A 21,961-nucleotide genomic window follows, 5' to 3' on the forward strand; every position below is an offset into this window, starting at 1 on the left:
CCTACATATTGTGTTCTTATTAGGCAAATCAAAAATATGCTGTTTAACCTTTCTTGATCTGGAGAATAGAAAGTCAGTCCTATTTTTCCTCTCCCTACTATAACTGGTAGAAATGGAGCCCTTTCCTTTGCCAAGTGACCTTTCAACTTAACTGTTTTACTTTTTCCTCATCTGAAAGGCTTACAAAATAGAACCAATGCTAAGCAATGGATTCAGGTGTCCTTGGATGTTTGTAGACCCCAGTGCTCGCGTCGGCAGTACATATACTAAAATTGGAAGTTCATAAACTCCGTGCTAACTCATTCACACCTGACGGCAACCCCCTCCTTCTACAAATAAGGAAGTGAAGGCACAGAGAAGGGGTTAAAAACTTTATTTAGTAGCACAGCTGGACTTCAACACAGGTAGTCTGGCTTCGAAGTTCTTATCTCAAAAAAAAAAAAAAAAGAAAGAAAGAAAGAAAGAAAGAAAGAAAGAAAGAAAGAAAGAAAAGATCTACAATTCAGATAATGAGCACCAAGCTCCTGAGTGCCTACATTTGTCTCAGTGGACTGACACTCAGGTTCCTATGTGTAAGGAACTAAATAAGAGGAAATGTAGTTGCTTTTTTATTTAAAAAAAATGGTAGTTTATTAAGTGTCAATAATAGGTACACATGTAATAAACATTTATGCTGTTTGGGGCAATATTTAGAGAAACATGAGCACGTCTGCTACAAGTTGGTACTTCCCCACCCAATGTCAACTATGAGTAATCACAGCCTAATCCAGCCTGATCGTTTCTACCAGCCTCAGCTAGAACCTCATCCCGAGATCTTTTTCTCCTGGTGTCAGATTGACTCGTTGCAGATTCACAGCTGTAACTTTACCTTGAGAATCAGCAAACTGTCAGCTGTCACCAGTTTTGACATCGAATGTGCCTGGTACCTTAAGCTATTTTTGTTTGTTTGTTTGTTTGTTTCTCTGGTGAGACCTAACTTGAACCATTTATCCACTCACCGGTCTAACTCTGGCTGTATTTGCAGTTCTGAGTTCTTTCTCCCAAATGCTTTTGAAAGCGTATAGTAGGAGTAATAATAATATGGACTAGCAGAATGGCCACGGCTATGCTCTGTTGACATCTGCTGCCTATGACTATGCTTGAAAGCTCCACTGAACAGAGACCGAGGTGTTATGGTCATTGCTGTGTGGCCAGCACACACGGTGTTGTCACACGTATATCAGGAACTCAGTAGGCACTTCTTGTGTGAACAAGTGAATGAATGGATGGATGGATGGATGGTTTCCATTCAGATGTTTCTCACCTTGATCTCTTATATCTCCCTAAGCCTGATCATTGAAATGTATCTATAATTGATTTAGTGAACAAACTGTAGATACCCTACTATTTCATATAAAACCATCTGGTATAATAACTGATTTATTGCATGCATAGTAATCTTGGTTTACAACCTTGTGTATTTCCAAACTTTTGAAATAAAATTGGTAAAGTCTGAGCCCTCACTCTTTAGTGAACTAGTCCTATGGCCAAGGGCAAAGTAATATCTTTGAATAAGTTTCCCTCTTTACGACTTGAGACTCTGAATAACAACCCCATAAGGCCGATGGGAAGAGCATATTGATAACTTGCCCTTGATCCCATAACCAAGAAGTAACCATGGTAGGATTCAAAGTTGGCTTCTCTGGCTCAGTTTTAAGCATTTTATGACTTTGACACCCTGTGAGATCATCCAGGAGTGGTCCTGAGGCAAGAAGGTAAACAGAAGCTTATCAGGGAGATTAAATCAGAAAAGAGATTTCCAGACTGAGCTTGGCTGTGTCCATGGCTGGCCAGGTTGAAGGCTATAACCTTGTCCTCATTAGCAACACATCTCAGCAACTCAGGACATTGGCCATGGACAGTCCATAATTTAAAGTCATGCACATGGCATGTGTAAAATTGAGGGGTATAGAATGAAGACATGATTATCCTAACATAAAATAAGTCTTTTTCATTAATACTTGCTGTTAGTTGGGCATTAGTCCTAAAAAAAAGCGTGTTTAACAATGAAAGTGGAATCTCTTCTTGAACAGGCTTAAAGTATACCCATTAGCAAGGCATGGGATGCATTAAACAGGGAATAGTAATTGTTGTGGTAGTATTAGTGAAACAGGAGAGAAATATTTTCTTGTACACATCATTTTCAAAAGCTTCTAAGGAAAACACAGACTCAAATGCCTCTTTCACAATGAATAGTACAGAGTCTGAAATATTTTTATTCAAAAATAATTATGGTATCTTTTAAAGTTTGTCGAACTAAATTAAGCTTGTTTGCTAAAGTACAAATTAAGCCATGCTTTTCATTTAGAACGATGAGAGAATTCAAGTAACAGGATGGCACAACTTCACCTCTTCTCCCAGTGCATGTATTTACATGTTATGGAAGTGACTCTGTTACTCTTTCAATGTCATGCAAAAGGGTAAAAGGAAAAGGGAACGTAGAGCGTGCGTGCAATTCATTAGCATCTTTCCTCTGTTACGTTTTCTTTTCTTTCAGTTCCACCTTTCATCCAACCTTTTGAGTTTCCAAGATTCTCCATTGGACAGCGGGTCTTTATCCCATGTGTTGTGGTCTCAGGGGACTTACCCATCACGATCACTTGGCAGAAGGACGGCCGGCCAATCCCAGCGAGCCTCGGGGTGACCATCGACAACATTGACTTCACAAGCTCCTTGCGGATTTCCAATCTCTCCCTCATGCACAACGGGAACTATACCTGCATAGCCCGGAATGAGGCAGCAGCTGTGGAACACCAAAGCCAGCTGATCGTGAGAGGTAAGTGGGATGTGTGGCATCAGCACAGTCAAATTCAGCGATGCTCACGGAGTGCGTTCACTTGCAATAACGTGAAAATTTTAGACTTTGCAGAATCTGCTCTCGTCCCATTCAAATAAAACTCACAACTGTAGAAGCCAACTACAAACTCCGCTAACGCCAAACCAAGTCTTTATTTACCTAAGATGTGAAGCTCCAAATAATTAACAGCTAAGAAATGCATGCAGGAAGAAGTGAGAGTGGCATTTAATTGATGAGTGAGGCTTTCCCTGAATTAGCTCCCAAAGTCCATAAGCTCCTGCTGTATTGCATTCACTCTAAATGGCACTTTTTATAAGAGTATTATTTAGATTGATAGCCTTAAAAATAATGTTTGTCGAATATCATTTGTCAAATCACACCTTTTCCAAAGAATCATAAAAGGATAACTTTTCTTTTTTGTTATTTTTTATTATTTGTTTTACTGAAGTGTAGTTGACACATAGCAAAGAGTAGCTTCCTGTATTTTTTTTAGTTTAGTTCTAGAAATGCAAAATTAGTTTCAGTTTAGGAATATGTTTTGTTCCTCTCTTCTGTTTAGCATCAGACCTCTCATTAATTTAGAAAGCTATGATAACATTCATCAAATTAAACGAAGTGGGGTGGTATTTATTTAGAAATTAAAATAGGATAGTCCAGGGGTGCCTGAGCGGCTCAATTGGTTAAGTGTCCGACTTCAGCTCAGGTTATGATCTCACAGTTCATGGGTTAGAGCCCTGTGTCAGGCTCTGTGCTGACAGCTTAGAGCCTGGAGCCTGCTTCGGATTCTGTGTCTCCCTCTCTCTCTGCTCCTCCCCTGTTCATGCTCTGTGTCTCTTTCAAAAATAAATAAACATTAAAAATTTTTTAAAGAAATTAAAATAGGGTAGTCCAGCTTGTAGAAAATATTGGCAGGGGACTCGATGCATCTAAAATGTAGGCACCAGTCTACTTCACATCTCTCTTCTAGTCACCAAATTCCCATGAAGGCTCCACTCCACATGTGCAAAATGAGCAGCTAGTGTTCTCTAATGTGTGTTGGGCACAGACATGTGGTTTTATGATTCTCCAAGAGCACTATGCATTCATCTCTCAGCACAGTTTTCACCCACATTGTAAAAGCAACTGTATGAAATTTAAAGACTTATGTTAATGTTGATTACTTGCATTTTAAAGTCTCCAAATATTGGGCTCTCAGAGTAAGTGTTGGGAGAGGTTGATTTCCATTATCTTCCAAACATCTGAGCAGATCTGAGCAGATTGTTTCTTGATCAACAGATGCCTGTGTCTTTCCTCAGTCTTTGAACCTTGTCCCCATGACATCCTTCCTTCCTTTCTGGCTGAAAAGTAGTGCATTTTGTATGTAATGGCCAACAAAAGAAACTGAAGTATACTTAGAATTTATATGAAGAAACCAACTTTGTATTTGTAAAACGTATTTTCCCTGAGTAAGACAATATATTTTCAGTCAGATACTGAAAGTAAGTGTTGCAGATGAGAGGAAGCACACCTTTTGCTCAGTAAAGTAAAAAGAAGCATCTTTAACAGAAGTGAAGAAGAAGCAAGGAGTAGCAGTGTGACATGGGAGAGAAACGAGAAGGTCCAGATCCAAGGCATTCCAGCATTTGAGGTTCCAAAATAAGAGAAGGAATTAGCAAAGGAAACAGAGAGGGAAAAGGAGAAGCCAGTGAAGTAAGAGGAAATCCAGCAGACTATGAAGTCATGGAAGCAAATTAGGAAATATATCAAGAAACGCAGGTAATAAAGTATATACAATCCCACTGGAAATAGAAAAAGGCAATCCAAGAATTGGTCATTGAGTTTAGGGAGATGGACATTGTTTGTGACCATGAAGAGTGGTGTGGTTGCAGTGAATGCCTAATTAGAAGGACTAAGGAACAGACAGGGAGGTGAGTAAATGTGTGGGAATTCAAGAAAAGACAACTATTTTCATATTTTCAGACACATTGCTATGATGGGAGGCAGAAAACTGGTGAGGAAGTTGGAGGAGGACATGGGACAAGGGAAACTTACATGCTGATGGGAATGAGCCAGTAGAGAGGAGAGAAACGTGGCAAAGATAAAGAGGAGATAATTACAGGATCAAAGTCCTTGAGTTAGTGAATTGGAACTGGATTCTTTGCACCAATGGAGTATGTTAACAACAGTATATAAAGAGCCATTGTGGGGTATTCTAGAAGACTGAACCAACCAAAATGGTTAGAAATTTTAGGGAGGCAGATTTTGGTTCAAGTAACTTGAAAAATAAGTTTAAAAATTTAATGAATGGGACTATCGAAGAGTAACAGGTAATGGATTTGTCCACCTATCATTTAAAAAAAAACCTGTAAAACTGGTAAAAAAATATATATATAAAACAACCATTTCCAGGCAGTGGAAGGCAGGAAGCAGAGGGTTGTGATCCTGGAGAAAATGGAAATATAGGAGTTGAGCTCCAAAATGTACCCCAGCTCTCTGAGGCACTTTCCAAACCATGACAGAGGGATGCAGAACCCAAGTAGATAACTGTGATCTTGCTGGATGGAGAAAACAGATAGAAATTTGGAAACCATCGAAGTGTGAGATTTTGCCGTGCTGGGGAATAGGGAGCTATTCAGAGAGCTCTAAAAATCTCCTTGTGAGTCTTTAGCTAAATACTACACTTCACATGCATAGGATGAGACTTCATGAAATCTATCAGAGAACAAGTACCAGGTAGATGTGAGATGAATGAAGAATTGAGAGGCTACACAGTACTGGGATGTATTGGAGTTCTGAACAGCCAGAATAGAGAACACATGGAAATTCAGTTAAAATCTCAGAGGGGACACTAGAAGGAGAGCTAATCTATCCTTGGAATAGGGGCTATTCTAGACAAACCCTAAAAGAGCCTAAAAAGATCCTTGGTTGTATAAAACTTCGCCAGTGAATTAACTGCAAGAATAACATTCAACACTTTAAGTCAACAAAACCCATACTCTCAATAGCATAGCATATCCACAGTGTGTTACACATACTTACTAGATATGTAAAGAAGGAGGAAAATGTGAGCCATAAACAAAAGGAAAAACAATTAAAGTAATGGACTGATGGACACACAGATGTCCCAGTTAGCAGGCAAGGGTTTAAAGTGGCTAGCTACCCTCTTATTTCAAGGGTTCAATATAATGAACTCAAGTAAATGAGTGCACAGAGAACACAAGAAGGGAAACGTAAAATATTTTTTAAAACAAGAACCAGAAAGAAATTCTAACTCTGAAAGATATAATGTCTGAAATGAGAAATTCACTAGATCTATTTAATAAGATATAAAGAAATTGTGGTTTATATATACAATGGAATACTACTTGGCAATGAGAAAGAATGAAATCTTGCCTTTTGTAGCAACGTGAATGGAACTGGAGAGTGTTGTGCTAAGTGAAATAAGTTATACAGAGAAAGACAGATACCATAGGTTTTCACTCTTATGTGGATCCTGAGAAACTTACCAGAAGACCATGGGGGAGGGGAAGGGAAAAAAAAAAAGGTTAGAGAGGGAGGGAGCCAAAACATAAGAGACTCTTAAAACCTGAAAACAAACTGAGGGTTGATGGGGGTGGGAGGGCGGGGAGGGTAGGTGATGGGTATTGAGGAGGGCACCTGTTGGGAGGAGCACTGGGTGTTGTATGGAAACCAATTTGACAATAAATTTCATATTTAAAAAAAAGATATTAAATACTGCAGAATAAAGGATTACTGAACTTGAAAAGAGGGCAAGAGAAAATACCAGGTATTTTCACAGAGAGTAAACAGTGCCTCACTGAGCTTCGGGAAATGTCAGCCCTTCCAACATATACGTAGTTAGAGTCAGAGAAAAAGGTTCAGGGAAAAAATATATATTTGAATAACAATGATTGGAAATTTTCCAAATGCGAAGAAAAATGTAAATATACATATCAAAATGGTCAATGAAACCCTCAAAAAATAAGCACAAAGAGAAACCGTGTCAGGGCTCGTTATAATTGTATTGTTAAAAACCAATAATAAAATATTAAAAGTAACCAGAGAGAGTTACCTGGATGGCTCAGTCAGTGAAGCATCCAACTTCGGCTCAGGTCATGATCTCATGGTGTGTGAGTTCGAGCCCCACATCAGGGTTTTTGCTGTCAGCACAGAGCCCACTTCAGATCCTCTGCCCTCCTCTGTCTGCCCCTCCCCCAGTCATGTGCACTCTTGCTCCCTCTGTCTGTCACAAATAAATAACCATTAAAATAAAAAAGTAACCAGAGAAATTAAGCTTGTTACATTCAAGAGGACCAAGTAAGAAAACTTTAGACGACTCATCGTAAACAATTCAAGCCAGAAGAGAATGGAACAGCATGTTTAAAGTGCTGAAAGAAAGGTGTGGAGGAAGAACATTATCAATCTAGGATTCTGTAACCAGAAAAATATATTCTTTTTCTTTTTTTAGAAAAATATATTCTTAAAAAATGGATGCCCAATAAAGGCGTTTTTAGACAAGTAAAGGTTGAGAGAATTAATTACCAGCCAGATTTTACTACAGGAAATGTTAAGGAATGTTCTTTAGGCTAAAAGAAAACAATCCCAGGTGGAAACTGATCTTCAAGAGGAATGAAGAGCTCTTGGTAAGATAAATTTATGGCTAAAGATAAAATATACCATATTATCATTTTCATTTCTTTAAAAACATTTAGATGTTTAAACAACAATAATTTATAGCATGCAAAAGTAAAATATACAACAATAATTTCACAAACAGGAAAAAGGAAAGTGGAATTTTACTTCGTAAAATTTATCCTATGTTATACATGAAGTGGCATGAAATTATTTGAACATAGATGTTGCTAGTTAAATACATACAATGCAACCTCTTGAGGAATTATAAAAATGAAACAAATAGGTATAGATGTGAATGCAACAGAATAGAAAAAAGAGCATTAAAATACACTTGATTAGTTACAAAAGATAGGAAAAGAGAGACATAATAACAAAGAAGAAATGGAAAATAGATGGAAAACTCAAACACAACTATATCAATACTTTCATTAGGTATAAATGGACTAAACATACCAATTAAAAAGCAAAGACTGCCAATCTTAATCAAAAAGCAAGATTCAAGTACATATTACCACATTTTAAATATAAAAGACATAGTAATTAAAAGTAAAATGATATAAAACCAATCACGAAAAGCTTAATTGGATGTATTAATATTAAATAAAATAAGTCTCAGGACAATAAATAGTACTATAAGCAAATAGGGACATGTTATAATAATAAAATGGTTAATTCATCAAGAAGACATATACAACTGAAATCTGGATGCACCTAATAACAGAAATCCAAGTACATGACTATGAAATAGAACTGAAAGGAGTAACAGACAAACAACTAATGACAATTGGGAGTTTCAGCACTCCTTTCTTAATACTTAAGAGAGTAAGTAGAAAAAAGAATCAGTAAGAACGGAGAAGATTTAAACTACCTATCAGCCCATATAACCTAATTGATATTTATAGATTATATCCAACAACTTCATAATGCACATTCTAGAATTCTGATCACCTGAAGAATAAGAATGTAAGTTTTATTGTTTAAAGCCACTAAGTTTGTTGTGATTTATTCCACCAGCTCTAGAAAACTAACGCAAAGGCAAATATCACTATAGCTCCTACAGACATTAATTAAAAGGGTAGTAAAGAAATCTTTTGGACAATTTTATGGCAGTCTGTTTGACAATTTAGATCAAATGGCCAATGATTTCAAAGACATAAATTATCAAAATGGATACAAGATAAAAGTGAAAATTTGACTAGCCCTATGTCTGTTATAAAATTTGAATTTTTGTCAAAAACTTTCCCACAAAAACTGAAGGCCAAGAGAGCTTAATTTGTAAATTCTAGCAAGAATTTAAGAAATAATAGAACTCTTACACAAACTCCTTCAGATAATAGAAGGAAAGGGAATAGTTCCCAAATTTTTATGACATAGCATAAACTTAATATAAAAAGTTGATAAAGACATCACTTACAAAAAAATTTGCAAGCTGTTATTGCCCATGAATGTGGGTGCAAAAATAGTTGGCAGAATATGAGCATATCAAATTAGCAGTATAAAGAAAGGATAACATATCATGACAAAGTGGGCCCTTTCACAGGACTAAATGCTTGGTTTATGATTCAAAATTAAATCAATAGAATTTACCATATTAACAGTAAAGTAGAAAAATCACGGATATAAATGAAATAGAGGAAAAGAAGTTACTAGAAATTCAATAGCCATTCCTGATTTAAAAAATAATAAAACTTTCGATTAACAATCAATAAAAGGTAAGTTTCACTAGAGTAAAAGTCACCTATGAAAATCCATAGTGTTTTGTACTTCTTATCCTCATGATTAGGAAGGAGATAAACATATCTACTCTCAACATTTCTATCAGGATTGTTTTAGAGGTCATAGTCTTTGCATTTAGACAAGAAAAAGAAATGCAAGCATGACATTTGTAATAGAAGGCACAAACGTACCTACATTTACATATGGGTCTGTACAGAAAAATGTTAACAAATCTACCAGTGTACAAAAGAAAAAGAGAAATGAGTCAAAGCGTATCAATATTTAAAACCAATGAAACGCAAAAGAAGACTGTAACAGAGGAAAAAGGAGACAAAGGAATAAAACAGAAAGAAAACATTTTGCTAATGCCCATAACAAGTCCATCCCTATCAATAATTACTCTAAATGTAAATAGAACAGATAACTGATACCCACAAAACATAGATAATCCTGAAGAACAGTATGATGAGTAAAAGAAGCCAGACACACAAAAAAGAGTAACATATTCTATTTGTATCCATTTATAAAAAATTCCAGGATAGAAAACTATTCAATGGAGATAAAAATCAGAAGAATGGTTACCACTGGGAAGGAGTATTGGCAACTGACAAGGAATGGACATGAGGGAAATTTGGTGGACAGTAAAAGTATTCTAAATCTTGATGGGGTGTTGATTTTATGGATTTAGGCACTTGTCAAAACCTATCAAACTATACACTTAAAATATGTGTCTATTACTGTATATAAATTCTGCTTCCATTTTTTAAATATTAAAATATAATCTTCCTAAGGTTCAAAATTCTTCAAAAATGAAATAATTAAGTAACTTACTTCGAAAAATAACAACTTTCCCACCAAGAGAACTTTGTTAAAAATGGGTTGGTGTTTTGGAAGGGACTGTATAAAAGAAATAGATGTCACAGATTAGTGGCTGACCTCAATAAATAATAACTTCCCTCCTGGCTCTAATGCTCAATGATTTAAAATGAAAGTCTATTATTTATACACTTTATTCCTTACAGGCTGTATCATCTTTTATAACACATGTGGAAAGTAATCTAACTTCAACATGACTTTTAGTAAATCTATATTTTTGTTAATTGTATTTAACAGCATATAGACACATAAGTATACAAGTTCCTTTAACTTATGCTACAGTGGGGATAGGCTTATGATTCATTCAATTACTTTAAAATTGGACCAGATCTGGAGTGCCTGGATGGCTCAGTTGGTTATGTGTCCAACTCTTGATCTCGGCTCAGGTCTTGATCTCATGGTTGTGAGTTCAAGCCCCGCATTGGGCTCTGCACTGGGTATGAAGCCTACTTAAAATAAACAAACAAATAAGTAAATAGACAAACAAATAAATAAATAATGTTATATATATTATACATCTATATACACATATTATATATACTATATACATGTATATAGTAGATTATACACATATAGTAGATGTATAATAGATAATGTACATATTATGTATATAAAATGGGACCAGATCTGGAGTGCATGTTTGGTAGGTACCGTAACAGGTTATCATTCTGATTTCAGAAAGTCAGTCACCCCAAATAAACCCTAATCATTGTCAAAGCAGCTTTGAGCCTACTTTGCCTTTAATTTCAGTTTTCATGGTAATGGCTAAAATGGATTTATTAGATTAGGACTACAAAATATCCTTCACTCTTGAATAAAGCACTTTCTGTTTTAAAGTCCTTCTGTGTAGCCATCTTTACTGTGTTTTTTTTTTCTTAAAATTTTTCAGTCTGGTGAGTTCAGTATTTTCTTGTTTCAGTTGCTTGCAAAAGAAAATAAATATTCTGAGCTGCACCTCTTTGAACCATCAATGGGTAGATACAAGTACATTCTTTTGCACCCATTCCCAGATGACTGCATTTTTTCTGTCTTTCATCTTTCTCTTATTCCATCATTAAACAGCTGTGTCTTTAGCACATACTTGTAATTGCTGGCCCTGGAATAGTTGCTGGGATGATGAACGCTCATTTCTTCCCAGTGAGAGCTCCCATCTAGTGGAAGACAGGTGACAGCCTTACATGGTGGTATGACAGGCCGCAGGGAAACTGTGAAGGAAGAGAGGGAAGTTACCTTATTTAGGTTAGGAGATACCCAATGGGAGGGAGGGATCCTGATGGGTTAGAAAATACAGCATCGAGTTAAAAAGAGGCAAAGGAAGGCAATGTGTTCTGGAAGAAGGTCTGTCACCTGCAGTGGCATGGAAGGCTTGAGACAGCAGGTGCATTTATTTCCCTGGTGTGGTAGAATGGTGTGGCTGGGGAGCAAAATGAGGAAGGATGAGACTCTAGAGCTAACTCTGGCTCACAGTTTGTAGATTCTGTGCCCTAAGGTCTAGAGGCCATGGGAATTGATGAGGGAATCTAAAGCAGTAAAATCACACAGTTTATGGCAGGACGTTCCATGCACTGAAATAAAGTGAGACCATGAGCCCGGAAGTCCGGAGGGGAGGCCTTTGTGCTCTATGTGAGAAGGGGTGACGGTTGGAGCCAAGGTGGTGGCAGTGGGGATGGCAAAGGTGGGGCTAATTCAGAAGACAGTTTGCAGGAACTGACGGTCTACTCTTTGAGAAAAATATGTGAGAAGCCTTGATGACAGACGTTCTCCCCAAAAGTAGCTGGCCAAGGACCATGCTGGGAGTGGGGAGCTGCTCAGGGCGTATAATATCTCAGAGTTCTCCTCCGTTTCCCGTCTGCCCTCAGTACATAATAGTTGGGACAGGGAGGTTTCTCTGTGGATGGTTAATGCCTGCTGTGAGTGACAGCCTCTTGTTTTTGATTGCTAGAAATCAGGCAGCTGCTCAGATTTGCAGCTTTTAATTTGAAGGGTCAAGTGGTTGAATTTGGTCGTCACTTCAGCTGGATCATATTCTGAATGAGCTAAATAGACACTGTAGTAAGATGAGGAATCTTATTTATTATTGCCATTTAGAATGGAGGAGCATTCCATATTGCAAAGCGTGGACTTACCAGTTAACTTTGGAACACGGCTTGTCATTTGGTTCATGAAAAAAATATGCAAAGGTATAGTTGGGGAAGCAAAACCAACATGAAAAGAGCAAACAGCATTAGAGAATGATTATGTGGGTCTTTATTTAAATCTTTAACTGGAGTTAAGTGGTTTTCTCTTGGAGGATTTAAAGCTTTTGGTCTGAGATGTAGTTTGGGAAAAATAGAATGAGGAGTTTAGAGACCTTGAAATTGCCTTGTCACAGTGAGGGTGGTTTGGAGGACTTCAAGTGACAGACTATTAATTACAAGAGCAAAATGAACTCTAATAAGGGGGAGATCAGTGATACGTTCAAGGGAGGCTTCATGGAAGGAGTGAGCTCCATCAGCCCTGATGTGCCTAGGGTTTAGAAAATAAAAATGCAACACTCTGTCTCCCAGTTAGAAAATCAAGGTCCCCCTTTCTGCTTTTTCATTTTCTATGTGACTTTGAAAACATGAGTGAATCTCTCTGATCCTCAATTTACTAACCTATAAAATAGGAACAGGGAGACTTACTTCTTGGAGCTGCTGAGAAAATTTAATTAGGTGACAAGGTAACAATTGGTATGACCTTTGCACTTGGCTGACAGCAGAGCACTCTGATTACTGTCCATGAATGGGGGGCGGGGGTGGGGGTGGGACGGAGGTATATGTTCCAGGCATATGTTCCGAGGTCGGAGAGTGATAGCACCAGCCAAGACGTGGAGGCTGTGCCATAGCCAGAGTTGGCCTGTCTGCTTATTTTCAACAAGTGTGTACTTGACATAGGAAAGGCTGGGGAACTACAAATGTCCTTGAATGGATTGTCTTGAGGGAGGAAGACCGTCTGGTAGCAGTTGATGGGCTGTGCTTTGCAGACAGGAAAGCCAAGGAAAACCCACTGGCCTGCAAGCCTGCCTCCCCAGACCTCTTCCCTGCTTCTCTTCTTTCCGTTTTCTTCCTTTCAGCCCTGTGATGATGTGGACACCTCTTAGCTTTGTGACCTTGGGTAAATTCCTTAACCTCTCTTTATCTCCATTTTTTATTCATAAAATGGGATACTACCTAGTAATGATTTCCAAGGGCTAAATAAAATAATGTATTTATCATGGTGCTTGGGACATATTAAACACTCAGGGAGTGATGACACTCTTCCACCCTTGTCCCTCTGTATGCCCCCCTTCCTGCTACATGATTTTGGATCATGATTGAGGGTATACTGCATAGAAGGGCCATGGGGCAACCCAAGCATTAGGCAATTAATTAGAATGAAGGCCTTGGGAATATGGCCAAAAAGGTAAAAGTACAATATAGTTTTGGGATACCACAGCAGCTGAGACAAATTGCACATGGGAGATGAAGGTAACATCTAAGACATTTCAGCTGAGGTGTGGAATAAATGGGTATGACAGCAGTGGAGTTTGCGAGCCCAGTTCCTAGTTATTCCTTCTATCGCAACCTTATGACCTAGAATCATTATAGAACTTAGCACAGTTTTTGACTTGTCAGGTAATTGGGAAGATTTATAGAGACTTAATTTAAAATAAATTAGCTGTTTTCCTACAGGAAGTTAAAAGAAAAAAGAAAACAAAACAACCCTTAGCTCTTATGTGTGTGCCTTATGGCTTACACTGTCTGTGGACCAATAATCTTCCTAATGTCATGCTCAGTGGGGTGACCTTGGCACTAAAGAAGCCATTTGGAGGGAAAGTACTAGACTTAATGACTGAACACACCTGCCCTTTGGTTCCTAATATTGGCTCTGCGTCACTGAGAGGAAAGCTGCAGATGAGATGATTTTCTATCTGCGGCTCCATAGGAGGTCAGTTTTCTCACATTTCTTTATGTCCAATGATGTAGCTGCTGTTTCTGACTTTTAATGATTAGCTGCCCCATAGAAAACAAACACTACTCAAAAGGCCTCTAGTTAACCTTTATTTGGCAAGGAAAATAAAAGTTATACAGGGCCACTATCTTATTGCTATGTTTAGTGGCCTAATTTTTGTGCCATATTTCTACTATAATTTTATTTCATCCATTGATTCTTCCAACAAATATTTCTGAAGCCTCTATTCTGAGTGCTGGAGTGCAGTGGTGATCAAAACAGAGATACCAAGTTCCTGGCCCATAAGACTCACATTCCAGTGGAAGAAAGGACAACAAACAAACAAACATGCAAACAAACAAACAATGTCAGGTATCTGCATGTACTATGAAATTAAAACTCAGTAGGAGGATTGAGAGTGATGGGGATAGGAAAGGTATGTCAGATAGGATGGACAGGGAAATCCTTTCTCGAGAGATTTTTGAGCAGACTTGACTAAGGTAAGGGAGCAAGTCACAGGGCTCTCTGCAGGAAGTGAGCTCTAGGGAAGAGACCAAGCATGAAGGCCCCAAGTCAGGAGTGAGCTTTGTGTGTTCAAAGAGCTGCAAGAGACCAATGTGCTCAGTGTTACATAAGGGAAGAGGGAAAGGAATGAGGGCGAGGGCCAGACCATCTTTCTGGTTGTGACAGGAAACCATTGGATTTTAGTGTCTGGTGTCATAAATTAAATCTTACCTAGACTTTGACCAATTACCATCTTGACTAAATGCCATCCAGTAGAGAGTGGCAATATTTATGTACATATCCCCTCTTCCCCACCACCGCCACCAAATAGCTCCTAGTTTTGCTTTCAGTAAAACTGAATCCTTGTTCCTGGTGACAGCTTAGGGCAGCATACATCCATTCTTTGGAAATATATAGCTTCTTGGAGGCCATGAATTTTAAACATAAAAAAACATTGAATCGCGCCTAAGATTGAAAAGTAGTACCTGTCCTATTACAAACATATTACTATTCCTCTCTTAAAAACAGCAAAAATAATCCCCCCCTCCTTTAACAAACAGACCAAGCCAAAGAACACTGTGTTTTAAACAGCCCTCATTTTAGACAAGGTGACAAGAAGGGATCCCTTGGAGACTTCAGATGTTATCAGACTACATGGGTCCCATGACACGATTTGGGTATTTTGGAACATACGTATCTTAAATTTCTCTTTCTGGAGGGACAGATGTAATGTTTGTGTAGTTATGATTCAGACAGGTGTATGGTACAAATGACCTACAATTGCATTTTGGGGGTGTGGCATAATTACTTGGTTGAATCCTTCCCTTCCATTTCCTTAATCACCCTCCTCCCCATTGGAAAATCCTTCTATTGGAAAAACCAACCATATTGGCAAACATGCTCACTACAACATACAAAATAAAGTGTTACACAAGTTAAAGGAGAGCAAAATATAATTTTAAGAAAGGAAACCAGCAACTTTTGGGAATTAAAACCTAGACAATACAGAGTACTTAGTCTTTGGGTCCTATAGGAAGTTTTAGCTCAGATTGCAACAGTTCCACCTCTAGTCTGTTTCTCCTTGGCCAAAATCCTCCTATAGTGCTTTCTGCTGTCTTCCCTCAGAAGAAAATAGGTCCATCCTACTCTCAAGGTCTTTGGGCATTGGGGTCACTGTGATCTGTGTTATGATCTTAGCCATGATACTTTGGAGAAAGCCTATTTCCCTGTTCTGTAAAGCTGGAGTAATGTCCATTTGTTTTTCCTTTCAGCAGATATTTTCAGAGTGCTTTCTATGTTCTATTGCTGTGCTCTGTGCTGGGGATACAATGGTCAGTGGGAAAGGAATGGTTCTTATTCTTATATGGTGAAGAGCCTTATGGGGGAGACAGGCAATTAAACCAGCAACACCAAACAATTTTGATAAAGGCTATGGCAGGGCAATAAAGGGTTCTGTGGGGGCATTTAATCTCATTCATAGCACTAGAAAAGGTGTCTCAGACTAAGTGGGCTCGGAACTGAGATGCAAATAATAAGTGAGAGTTCGTTAAACAAAGAAATGCAGAAGCATGTGTGAAGTCCAAGCAGCAAGAACAATCATGGGGACTGGAGAACAGACAGAGTTTTAGAACAGCTGGAGAAAAGCCTGCAAGAGGGGAATGTCAAGAGATGAAGCTGGAAACCAGGGACCCAAGTCATAAAGAACCTTCACAATATTGTATGATTCTGGATTATATCAAAGAACAATTGGAATGCACTGACGATTTTAAGCAGGCAGTCACATCGTCCAGTAAGTGTCTTGGATTCTTCAAGCTACTGTGTGGAGAACAGACTCAAGAGGGGTGGTAGGTGCCAGGTAGACAGACCCCAGTGACGAGGCTACTTCTAAAACCAGATAAGAACCAGTATTGGCCTTTGTCTCTGGGAAAGTTCCTCCAAAAGCAGAGTGTGAGGTACGTGATTGGCTGCAAGTCACTAATGATATGTGATTCCTGGATTACAAGAGTGAGGGCTGGATGGCAGGAGTAAGATCAGAAAGAAAGGGAAAAAATCAATAAAGGTTGTTTTAATGAGCTTGTTGCCACTTTGGGCAGTGGGGGATCCTTTATACTGGGAATCCTCTGAGGAATCACAGATAATCACAATCACTTCTTAAAGTGTTGTCTCTGGACCAGCAGACTCAGCATCCCTGGTAGCTTATTAGAAAGGCAGTATCTTAGATCCCTCCTCAGATCTACTAAGTCAAAACTTTGGAAGATATGGCTCAGCAACTTGTGTTTTAGTCAGCTCTTCAGGTGATTCTGATGCCCTATAATGTTTGATCACAGGCATAGAAAGAACATGCCTCAGACTCGTCCCATGGGATTGGAGGATGGAGAGAAGAGGCATTTCCCTCCCCCAACTCCTGTCCCTCATTGGTATATGTTTGTCACCCACATTTCTGGGTTGCATCAGGGAGAGTGAGTAAGCATTTGTGACACCAGAGAAGGCCCTGGGACAGCAGAGACTCATGCTCTTGGTGTGGTACCCTGGCAAGTGCATGGAACTGTCCAGCCCCTGGTGTGCTGAAACCAGATGAATGGAGGATATGATATGTGGCAATTTACCACACACCTTGTTTACCCATGGTGACTAGGGCATGCAATAAATATGGAGAGATTTTGAGGATATGTGATACATTTTCGAGGAAGAACCATCAGTGCCAGATATAAGGAGATGAAAGAGGAAGTTATGAAAGATAATTCTCAGTTTTATAGGCCATTTCCATCTATAATTACCTTACACTTATAATATGTCAATGGCTATTTCTCATGTAAACCTCTTTGATCAGTTTTTAAGTAGTGTCCCTTTGGATTAGAACCAAATTGAGGGGAGGGGTCATGGATCAATTATAATTAGACAGGCTTCCAGAGAAAATGCAAGAGAGTAGTGATCCTGTCCATTTGACAAAAGGTTTCCTTCTCTTAGCAGAATTTGAGCCAAATACAGCATAGACTATAGATGACTGCATGTTTACTTTCCACCTGGCCAGAGTGATTTTGGCATTGTGCCTTAAACTTTATAATCTATCCTCAAGATTTATTACTTTTACTAGAAAACTTTGCTCTATATAATCTCCAGAATTTTTCCTAGAAATAGTTTTCTCAGCTTGAGACAGCCATCCCTTATCACCTTATTTTAAATATATTTACATTTTATTGAATATATTTGTCTCAGAATACCATCTAAATGAAGTAAAATTGCTTGCTAGTTAAGCAATATTGAGGAGACCCATTGGCTGCATACATGATTTAATTTGAAAGTTGGGAATTGTATTTGTTAAGGATATGTTAAAGCTGGACATACCTGCATTTATTAAATTAACAAGCACTCCCAGAGCACTTAATATCTTCCAGACACTGTTCTGAGAACACTTGTAATCTTAATTCCTTTGATCTCCACACCAATCCTATAAAATGAGTACTGTAATTATACCCAATTTAAAGATAAGGAAATTGAAGCCAAGAGACATTTGATAACTTGCACCAAATCATCCAACTGGAAGAAGCAAAGTTGGAGCTCAAACCCTGGTATTTAGTCCTTGGCCCTGTACTCCTAGACATCACTGTTGTCTCTTTCAAAAACACAGCAGTGATTACAATCTCCAGCTGCTTCTTGTGTCTTGATATCATTCCCTCCTCTTCGACTGTTTTATGGACAAAATGATCTTCGCTGTGATTCATATCATTCCAATGTGTTTTGAAGCTTCTAGCTAACATGGACTCTTATTTTTCTCCCAGTCCATTTCATGTTGTGGCTGGAATTACTATTGATCTGTAGCATATAGGCCCATATTTCTGTCTCAAAATAAGAATTTTGGAAATTGCAAGGCAGACAAGACTAGCTTTACCAGGAATTAAGGAAAGGAGATGAAGAACACTCGCATTTGCTAAGTGCCTGGCATATGGTAGACACAATCTATCTCCTCTCATATAATGGACTGCCTCATTGAAAGTTCATCCCATAATTAATCATTGATTTTGATGGAAAAGATTCTGAGATTCTAATACCTTCAGATGCTGCCTTTCCTAGAAGTATATGTATCTTCTCTTTAAGAGAAGACGCAAATACTCTTACAATGACAATAACTTAATTCAAAGCATTTGCTTTCTCTTGGCAGGTGTGTTTCAGGACAGAGTGCATGTGTATGACTTGGGTGGGGATGCATTTTTTCCAGCACTTCATAAAACTCACCAAATATGCATTTATTTAATATGCTTTTTTAATATGTACACGATAAAGTCTTCATGGTACCTCACTTCACTTAGCTTCCATCATCCTCTGTTGGTCCAGAAGAGTACTTACTGACATCAGGAATAATGGTCTGTGTGTCTTCATCAGATTTTGGGGAGAAGTTCAATGCCATGCTGTGTTCTTTATTGCCTTTAGGGGATGCCTATTAATTTTCCCTTCATCTCCTATTAGAACAAGAATAGATACCAAATGCTTTGAGCAGTGCACACCCAAGAGGAATACTTCCTCTTGATAATTGTTCTTTGTTCCTTAAATTGTGGTCCTGATTCTATTTGCCATGGAGTGGATTGCTCAAGATCTTCCATACCCCAAGTAAAAACCAATGTCCTATTCCCTTGGTTTATTCAACTTCCACACATAAGAGGCCACACATAAGAGGCCAGTTTTTCCCAGAGCAAATTAACTTCAGTCTGCAGAATCTCACTGATCTAAATAAGAAAATTTTCCTACACTGAGGTCACTTTCCTGACTTATTCCAGATCACATATACTATTTTTCAGTCTTCCATATAGGTAACCTGTTGTTTTCATTTTAATGTCCATTAAAATTATTGGCATTATTAAAATCATAGCTTTGAAAGTTGTGTTCTTGTCCAAATTAAGGGTGACATTTCTCTCTTTTCAGTTCCTCCGAAATTTGTGGTTCAGCCACGGGACCAGGACGGGATTTATGGCAAGGCTGTCATCCTCAATTGCTCAGCTGAGGGCTATCCTGTACCCACCATAGTGTGGAAATTCTCTAAAGGTATGAAGTTACTTGATTTGCTTGTTACCTGCCGAACATATGTTAGAATCTAAAGAATTAGATGAGCATTTCGAGTCCTTCCAGATGTGTTTCTGGCAAGTAAATATGTTCCCACCTCCACCAAGTCTTTCCTCTCACAAATAACCCTACTCCACTGAAATGTTTTTATTTGGACCAGGAAAGTATCTGGTCTTGCATAGCATTCCCTGGGGAAGATCACGAATGGGGCAGGTTATTCCATGGAAGCTATTTCAGCACCATGGATAGCTCTGCATCGCCTACAGGAGTTGTGTAACCATAATCCACTTGGAGAGAACTGCATACCCTGACGTGTGCAGACACAAGGATGAATTGTCAGTATTGCTCATTGTTTGGAAAGTATTTCCCTGTTGTTTATACATTTGTGGTTAAGTGGCTTTAGAAGGTTAAAAATAAAAACACATCCATCCCCTATTTTCAGCATCCACTGTTCTTTGTTTTCATTCCTAATCATGCTTTCTCTGTGCAAAGGCAAAGCAGCCTCCTCACTTTTAAGGTAACACTGTCAATGTTGCAGGAATAGAAACTTGTAACATGCAGACTGATGGGGAACATTCTAGACACCATGAAGATCATTTGTGTCCATCTTATTGTCTTCTCCAGGAAAGCGTTCTTAACTGTGCTTATGAACATATTGGAATTCTCTCTTTTTTCATTCACTCACCTTCACTCATTAATGTATCAAGCAGTTGAAGGCCAAATACACACTGGTGGGATAAACAAACAAATAAATCATGGTCTCTTTTCCTAACAGTCTAAGACCTACTATATGTGTTTAATTGTTCTGAGTCTGTTACCTATTTGTTTGCTTTATTATGGTTTGTATTCCACATACTGCTTTTTAAAATAACATGCTGTATTTCTTATTATGGAAATAACAACAATGGAAGAAAGACAAAAGGGGTCACTTACCACCTCCTTCCTGGTATATTTCCTTCCAGGGAGAAAGAGAAGAGGGAGGGAAGAGAATGCTAGAAACCATTTCATTGCAGGAAGGAATCAATTACATTTTTAAGAATTCCCCGAGCCTACTCTCCTATAGCCTGCCGCATACATTGTCCATGCCAAAGCACTTTATTCAAAAAGCAAAGCCTGTTGTTCAGAGTAACTGCCCACATGACTTTTTATTTTAGGCCATATTTGAAGCCTCATGTTGCATTATATGGAAACAAACAGCGTGCATTTAACTTAGTTTGCATACATGTTCATATATGATATTATGAACATTTTCCACAACACTTACCTTCTTCAAAATTATTTCTAATGTTTGCCATTGTGCAAGGCTCCCTGTCTCTCCTTGAGATTGTTTTCAGTTTCTCCTATACACTCGGCAGACGAACATCCCTGTATGTGCATCCCATCCAGTGTACATGTGTGTGATTGTTTCCTTAGAAGTAAAGTGGCATTTAAGGCTTTGGGTCTGTATGGCCCAGGGTGCTTGGGAAAATATTGTGGCAATTTGCACACCCACCAGCAACGTGAGGCTGTGTGTATCCCTGTGTCGTCACCAGATAGAAAGGATCTTTTTATTCCTAATCTTTACAATATGATGGGTGAAATGGCTTTCTGTTTTAATTTGTATATTTGGATTACTAATGATGCTAAACATGTTTATCCTATGTTTACTGCTTCCCTTTGGGGGAATTTCTTATTCATGTTACTTGCACGCTTCCCTCCAAATCTTATTTATTTGTAAGAGTGTTATTCTTAGATGAAATAATGCTTTGTCTGTCATGGATCTGGTAGACATTTATTCCTTCCCATCACTGATGTGTGAATGAAGTTATAGTAGCCTTTTTTTATTTTAAAATGTTATGTGCAATATGAAACCATCAAAGAAACAATGAGAGACTTCAACAAACAAATTTTTATAAATGTGTTTTAAATTCCCCTCAAATAACACCATTCAAAGATAAACAAGGATAAGTGCTCTGAACGTTTTTGGCTAGCCTTTCAGACCTGTCCCCTGGAAAATGCATATATCTGTGGATATACCTGTAATTTTGTGGGCTCTTTAAATCGATCATGTGATTCTTCCTCACTTATAATCTTCCTTCTTCAGTTACCAATATACTGTGAATGTCTTTCCCTGTGAATAAACATGGGTATTCACTATGACTTTTTAATATCTGTGTAGAGCTTACATTAATACATCCATAAGTCCATCTAACTATCTCTTACCTTTGTTAGGATTGGGCTCAGTGACTTAAAGCCACAAGGGTTTACTCTTTCTCGTATGAGGAGTCTAGACAGACAGTTTAGGACCAGTTTGTTTTTTCCTCTAGGTCGTCAGGGACCCAAATTGCTTACGCCTTTGATCTGCCCCTCTCAACAAGCAGTTAGCGCCACTGAGCTCCGTGGCCACTTCCCCTCTCCCCAGAAGAGGAA

The 21,961-nt window shown here is 38.3% G+C and overlaps 1 protein-coding gene across 2 annotated transcripts in view; it reads left to right on the forward strand.

The window, feature by feature from the left end:
- DSCAM (DS cell adhesion molecule) overlaps positions 1–21,961 on the forward strand; it is a 762,026-nt gene that overhangs the window by 497,125 nt on the left and 242,940 nt on the right. For both annotated transcript variants that reach the window (XM_078452754.2, XM_078452755.2), the window contains exons 9-10: positions 2,537–2,815; positions 19,415–19,534. In XM_078452754.2, the coding sequence (XP_078308880.2) occupies positions 2,537–2,815; positions 19,415–19,534 (399 nt within the window). The remainder of the gene's footprint in view (positions 1–2,536; positions 2,816–19,414; positions 19,535–21,961) is intronic.

Source organism: Panthera onca, chromosome C2 (assembly GCF_046562875.1).
Source record: "Panthera onca isolate mPanOnc1 chromosome C2, mPanOnc1 haplotype 2, whole genome shotgun sequence".
In the NCBI taxonomy this organism is placed as follows: Eukaryota; Metazoa; Chordata; class Mammalia; order Carnivora; family Felidae; genus Panthera; species Panthera onca.